This window comes from Pogona vitticeps, chromosome 6 (genome assembly GCF_051106095.1).
Source record: "Pogona vitticeps strain Pit_001003342236 chromosome 6, PviZW2.1, whole genome shotgun sequence".
Taxonomy (NCBI): domain Eukaryota; kingdom Metazoa; phylum Chordata; class Lepidosauria; order Squamata; family Agamidae; genus Pogona; species Pogona vitticeps.
Genome location: NC_135788.1, coordinates 97,325,167 through 97,332,203, shown reverse-complemented (window position 1 = coordinate 97,332,203; position 7,037 = coordinate 97,325,167). Strand labels below are relative to the sequence as shown.

The following is a 7,037-nucleotide window of genomic DNA, read 5'->3' as shown; positions in this document are numbered from 1 at the left end:
GGCAACGCGTGGAGCTATAAAGTAATGAGAAGTTACAGTTTACCCAGTGATGTATTTTGGAGGGAAGAGTTCCTTAATAAATCTTTTCCTCCGCTGGGCATTGATAAATTATGTTCCCACTTTCTCTCGTGGTTTTCGTCCCCTTTATAATAGAAACATTTTCCTTTCATCAGAGGTCCCCTGTACAGTAGGCCAATATGATTTAGAGGCAGCGATTGATTCTCGATCCACGGGCGACGCTTTGTAGGATGTTTTGAGCTAATCTGTACTGCACTTGGTGAAAATGCTGACTTCCAAGACAACTTAACTCCCTTCTCTCCCGGCCTGCTCCTCTTTTACTTAAGCATATACAGTATAGATATATATATAGATATATACACACACACACTCCCACAGAGAATAGAGCTGTGACTCTTGGACACCTCTGATGCGCCTACATTCAAATGCTCATTAAAACAACAAAAACAAACCCAGCACCGCTCCTCACAAATTCTGAGAAATGGTTGCAATCGTGCGCATAGACACCCTCGTCCACAGGCTTGGGGGCGGGGGGCGGGGGCGGGGGAGGGGAGTGAAGCCGCTTTCTTAAATCATTTGAGACTACTAAGTGTTTGAAACTTTGGGGCAGGAATCCTAAAGGTAATGACTGAGAAGTAAGCCTTCTTGGACTTGCTTCTGAGTAAACACGGATTGGGCAGCGCCATAAATCGTTTTAAATCATGGAGAGGAGGGAAGAATCCAGTTCCGTGGCGTACCGTTCTCATGGATTTATGGTTAATAATAATAAGGCTTCTGAAAAAATAATTCTTTTAACTTCAGAGAATAGTGGCAGGGGAAGCTCTCAAGTAGATTTGCTTAATTGTGTGAGATCAGAGATTTAGTTAAAATTCATGTCTTCCGAAACACAACGAAATAGGGTTTACTGCAAAAGAAACCAGCTTGGTCGGTCCACTCGTCCTTCCTTCCTTCCTTCCTTGGGTACGATGCTGGGAATTGCTCTTTCAAATTATGTATCTTGAAATTTTGCTTAAAGGAAAGGTGAGTGTTCTTCAGTTTCAGAGTCAAGACCGTGTTCGAACTGTATTTGGGGTGTAAGCAGAATAGGGCTGCTGGGGTAAAGGGGGGAGGCGGCGTGTGGCAGTTTTAGATGGACCCAGGGCAAGTGAAATTAGGATCAGAGCCCCCCCACCCGAAATGTATCTTGTAGTTTACTTGTAGAAAGGTATTTGAGCCGAAGGGAAAGGAGGTAGCTTATGGGGAGTCTCCTATTTGTTCGGGTAGGAGACTGAGCTTTTCGAAATGGCGGGGTGGGGGTGGTCGGAAGACAGCTCCGAAGTCTCTTGATTTGAGGAATCGTCTTCGTAATAGTTGCTGACTGCGTTTAAAGGACTCCTAGAATTCACCCCCTGTGTGCACATATCTGGGGAAATTGTCGAGTTAGCACGTTAAAAGCTGGACGCAACTTTCACAAACGTCAGTAAAACGGGGGAGAGAGTAGAGCCCCCACCTCCTCCCCCTTCAGCCCCCCCCCCACTTCCCAGTATTAAAAGCACCTTGTGGTTCGTAGTTTGCTGGGGGGGGGTTTGACGAGGATGCTGAGAATGGGTGCAGCTGAACGTTCAGTTAATAATACCCACCCATAAATGTGGCGTTTTGGAGGTGATAGAGAGATGCCGGCATCACATCCTTCTCCGATGTGGAAGGAAAGGAGGAGGAGGAGGAGGAGGAGGAGGAGGAGGAGGAGGAGGAGGAGGAGGAGGAGGAGGAGGAGGAGGAGGAGGAGGAGGAGGAGGGAGAACAGGAATGTGAGGGTGGGGGGAGAAGAGAGAGCCGAAAAGTCAATGTTATATATGAAAAACTATAATCATTTTTAATTCAGTATTGACACCCCCAACATCTTGCGATAATGGAGTTTAGGCGTCAATCGAAGCCTCGGTTTTTATAGCAGTAGGGAAAAGAACTCGTAAAAACCCCTTTAACAGCTTTTTATGTAGTGCGATATAACCAGCAAGAACATCTCCGGGTGTGTTTTTATTTATTTAATTATTTATTTAGTTGTGGTTGTTTTTTTTTATTTTATTTTATTGCGCTTTATAGTTTGTTAAACAGTTTACAGCCCCTCTTTGGGGGGGGCCGTTACAAATGGGCCATTTCTTTCTTTTCGCGCTGATAGTTAAACCTTTATCAATAATAAGGAAATTGATCATTAAAATGTTAAATCTGACTACCTCGTTTGTTTTAAAATATGTTGAGGCTACAGGACGCCCTGCGATTTGATAACTTGGTATTAAAATACCAATTACATTTATAGGAGGCTTTTAGAAAAAAACGGGTAGCAATTAAATCCGGCCTCTTTTTACAGTTTTCCAAAGCAACTCTGACATTTTCCAAAGGCTAAAACTGCCTCGTTAAAATATATAAAAAAATAATTTAAAAAAATTGGAAATTAACGATTGGAGCAAAGCCTCTCTTTAATTTTTCAACCCCTCCCCAAATATCAATCTTTTGGGTGGGCTTAGGTAGATGATTTGTCGTGAGGCGAGAGATATCTCATTAACGTAGATAGTTTAGCATATTTAATCTCTATATTTACCCCACCCCCTCCCTCTCTCCCTCGCTTGCTCTCTCTTGCGCGCGCTCTCCCCCACTCTCTCTCTCTCTCTCTCTCTCTCTCTCTCTCTCTCTCTTTCCTCCTCTGTCTCGCACTCACTCTCCTTTCTGCTCGCAGGCTGTTCAGAGTCCGTGTGGAGTACGTGGAAACCAATAGGATGAGCGTTCTGTAATAGATGCAAATGATCCAGAAAAGACACTGCGAAATATGAACAAACTCATTTGCTCCGAAGTAAATCACGGAAAACTGTTTATGAACTGGCACCTCTCCTTGGAAATGTAAAGCGAGAACTCTTTTTAAGTGCCGATTTTTTAAAAAAGGGGGGGTTGAAGAAGAAGGAGGAAAAAAAAGAAGAAAAAGGAGAAGAGGGAGACAGACAGACAGAGAGCAAGAGAGAAAGGGAGAAAGGAATAATAATAATAATCACAACAACAACAACAAGAACATCAATTAAAAGAGGAATCCGGTACCATGTACTGTGGCAAAGAGTTTTGACACAATCCTTTGGATTTTTTTTTAATCTGTGTATATCTGTATATATTCCTGGAAATCACAAAGACGCTTGGGTTAGCAGCTCCTCGCTTTCATCTCATTTCGTGGCTAACATCCGGTGGCTTTTGATATACCGTATCTTAGAGCTATATCTCTATCTATTTAAAATAAGCTATTTATATGACAATGAGCTCCTATTTCGTCAACTCCCTCTTCTCCAAGTACAAAGCCGGGGACTCCTTGCGCCCCAACTTCTACGATTGTGGGTTTGCCCAGGAGCTCGGAGGGAGACCCACAGTGGTGTACGGGCCGAGTACGGGAGGCACTTTCCAGCACCCCACGCAGATCCAGGAGTTCTACCACGGCGCCTCTTCTCTCTCCAGCTCCCCTTACCAGCAGAATCCCTGCGCCGTAGCGTGCCACGGGGACCCCGGCAACTTCTACGGCTATGACCCGTTGCAACGACAAAGCCTCTTCAGCGCCCAGGAATCCGACCTGGTCCAATATCCGGACTGCAAGCTCGCCTCCACCGGCCTGGCAGGAGAAGACGCGGACAATTCCGAACAGAGCCCGTCGCCCACACAGCTCTTCCCCTGGATGAGACCGCAAGGTGAGGGAACCTCGCCGAAAAGGGGCCGGCCGCCCCAGCCCCCGCGAAGGCATTTCCTGAACCCATAAAACAAGTTAGCCCTCCTTTTTCCCACCTCTTTCACTGTCTTCCCCCCCCCACCCCTCCCACCCTCTCCCCAACCCTCCGTTACTTTTTTTTTACTGTTTTATGAGCCTAAACTTTTGCACCTCTCAATTGCTTTATCGCTTAATTACCCTGAAAGGACCCTATTTCTCCTGAATGGGGAGAACTGGACATTCCTCTCCCCCCCCCCCGCCCCACACCCTCCTTTCAATAGGAGAAGCTTCCCTCTAAAGTTTATGGTACTTTTACAACCTCCAGGACCCCCTTTTTGTGTCTCTCCTTAACCTCCTCCTCCTCCTCCCCCCTCCTCCCCCCCTTCCCCCTCCCTGACTCAGTTATTATCTTTTAACCCTCTAGAGATGTGATGGGGGGCATGAGATGGAGGTGGCAGTTTTAGGGGCTTGGAGAGGGGAGGACGTTCGTGTAAGGAAACCAGGATGCTAGTAGGGGAATCATTTTTCCAAGGAGGTGACAGGACTGGGAGGTAGGGAGCGCTGGGGGCCGTCGGTTTCTTTCGGGAAAGCAGGGTGGCGCGGAAAGCTGGGAGATCAGAGCGCCTAACGCAGCCTCTCTCCCCCTCCCCCTTTCCGCTCTCCCTGGATAATCGCTCCCTCTCTCTTTTAAAAGCTTGTGGAAGGGCAGTTCTGCCCCTGCCTGCCTCCGTGTTTGTGTGTGTGTGTGTGTGTGTTGTGTGTGTGTGTGTGTGTGTGTGTTCGTCCCTCCTCTCTCCCTCTCTCTCTCTCCCTCTCTCTCTCTTCTAAGCTGTTTTATGTGTCTTCTCAATCTCCTTTTCTCTCCCTCCCACTTCTCTCCTGCAACACCCCAGCAGCCGCTGGACGGAGGAGAGGCAGGCAGACCTACAGCCGCTACCAGACCCTGGAGCTGGAGAAAGAGTTCCTTTTCAATCCTTACCTGACCCGCAAGCGGAGAATCGAAGTGTCGCACGCGCTGGGACTGACCGAAAGGCAAGTGAAAATCTGGTTTCAGAACAGGAGGATGAAGTGGAAAAAGGAGAATAACAAAGATAAGTTCCCGAGCAGCAAATGCGAACAGGAAGAGTTGGAGAAACAGAAAATGGAAAGGGCACAGGAGGTGGAAGAGGGCGGAGAAGCACAGACGGGGGACAAGAAGTAGGCGCTGGTAGGCGCTGGAAGACTGGACAGGCAAGCCTCAGAAAGCCCCTCGTCCTTCCATTAATGCCAGTTGATGTGAGAAGTGGTGGTGGGGGATAAACACTGCTTTAGGGGAGGGGATCTCCCCTTTTATTGCTGTAAAACAATATAGCTGTGAACGTCTACTTCTCCCGATTGTCCTTTGATACATACAATGAACTATTCTATATATTTAAAAAAGAAGAGAGGTCTTGGGGTCTTTTTAGCCTTGTTGTTATTTTTCTTTTCCTTGACAGTTAAGAATTAGTAAATAGTGTGATGCAATAGCTTCTGTTAACCATGACTGTGAACATCTCTCTCTCTCCCTCCCTTCCTTCTTTCCTCCTTCTGTCACCTCTTCTGGTGTTCGCACTTCCCTCACCCTCATCAGGGTGACAGGTTACTCTCTCAATGTTGTAGAAATTATGTAAAAATAATGTTCTGCACTTTGGAAGGCTTTCCTCCCTGCCTCCCGTCCTTCTTTCATTCCTCTGCCCCCTCTCTTTCTCTCTAATATAAATATATATAGGAATTATGTGAAAATGATACCTAGTGCACTTTTTAAAACAAACTCTGCCCTCCTCTCCTGTTCTCTCTCTCTCTCTCTCTTCCACTCTTTTCTTGTTGTGGTTAAATTCTTCTGGAGGTAGCTCTAAAACACACCCAACAACATGAAACTGCCTACTTATGCTGTAGTTGTCTTCATTTTTTATTGTTGTTGTTGTTGCTTATTTCCTACCTAGCTTTTGGCTTCCCATTTTGCTTTTTTTAAAAATTCTTTTTATGTGTCTATCTTTTAAAGGGGGGGGGGAGAGGAAAAAAACAACACAAAATATAAAGAGATGGTCTCCCTGTCTCCTGTCCACCTCCTCTCTCTCTCTCTCTCTCTCTCTCTCTCTCTCTCTCTCTCTCTCTCTCTCTCCCCTTTAGGTTAGCATGCGCACAGTGGAAGAAGTTGTAAAAAGTGTCATTCCCTTGGGTTTTTTTCCCCCTTTAGGTTTACTGTGAAAAGAAAAAGAGAATGTATACTGTATACGTGAATTACTTTATGGGGGTGGGGAAACTAATGCTATATTTTGTTGTTCTTTCTTCACTTTGTTCTATTGTCAAAGCTGGAAGCAGCGGAAGAACGGAGTTACAATAAAGTTTACAAGCCACAATTTCCCCCGTGACACTCTTCTTTCTTCACTTTGCTTCACGTCTTGGAGAGAAGTTAAATAACAAAAACAAACCACTGCCCACTGGAAGCAAAAGGCAGGAAGCCAAAGAAGCCTTTGGAAAGACACCGGTTTAGGGAAAATGTACCAGAAGTGTGTGTGTGTGTGTGTGTGTGTGTGTAGGAGAAGAAACGGGGAGAAAAGAGTCTGTTTTCTTTCTTTCCGAATTGTTGCAGAAATATGAGTCCAGAATTAGGTTTAAAATTTGGAGGTTGGAAAGCTGTCCTGAGTTTCAGGAAACTTATGATGGCTTGAGTGTGTGAGTGTGTGGGCGCTCGCTCCCGTGCGCGTTCGTGTATTTGTCACAGCTGAATTCCAAGCCTCTTGTTCTTTTTTACTCCTTTTCTCTGGTCTATCCGTGGCACGTTGTCAATTTTCTTGCCCTCACTGGTTCCCCGCTTCCTATGACGAGTTTAACTATGATGTATACACCACCAACCCCCCCCATCCCTCCACCTCCCTTTTTTTGTAACTTAACCTTGAAAAAGAGGGACTTCTGCCAATTTCTTAACTGCAAGGCCATCTTTATTCTTATTCGTCAGAGGGTTTTGATAAAATGTGTGTTTTCCTCTCCCCCCTCCCTCACTTTCACTCACTCACTCTCCTCTGCTTCCTCCCCACCCCCTTTTTAAGTTTTTTTGTTTGTTTGTTTGTTTAATTTAAAATCTTCCCCGCTTTCGCAGCAGAACACCGAGTAACCAGCTGGTCACATTTTCCTTCTCACTGTAATTGAGTCCAGCAGAAGAGCTGACACGCTTAAATAGAGATCTGTTGTAATCTTTCCTCCTCCCTCCCTCCCTCCCTCCCCTTCCGCCACCAGAAAAGCAAAGCGGAGCTCCCAGACTCAACGCCTGTGGCAGTGGAATAAATTA

At 45.9% G+C, this 7,037-nt stretch overlaps 1 protein-coding gene across 3 annotated transcripts; it reads left to right on the top strand.

Annotated features, from left to right (window-relative positions):
* The first annotated feature begins 910 nt into the window (after positions 1–910).
* On the top strand, positions 911–6,108 carry HOXB8 (homeobox B8). 3 transcript variants are annotated; one of them, XM_073004350.2, is made up of 3 exons: positions 911–1,038; positions 2,729–3,713; positions 4,624–6,108. In XM_073004350.2, exons 2-3 carry the CDS (start codon positions 3,284–3,286, stop codon positions 4,929–4,931), a joined length of 738 nt encoding a protein of 245 aa, XP_072860451.1. In that variant the 5' UTR covers positions 911–1,038; positions 2,729–3,283; the 3' UTR covers positions 4,932–6,108. The 3 variants fall into 3 exon arrangements, with proteins under 3 accessions (XP_072860451.1, XP_020665541.1, XP_020665540.1); XM_020809882.3 differs by lacking the exon at positions 911–1,038 and having other exon boundaries at positions 1,103–3,713; positions 4,627–6,108; XM_020809881.3 differs by lacking the exon at positions 911–1,038 and having other exon boundaries at positions 1,103–3,713.
* The last annotated feature ends 929 nt before the right edge of the window (positions 6,109–7,037 follow it).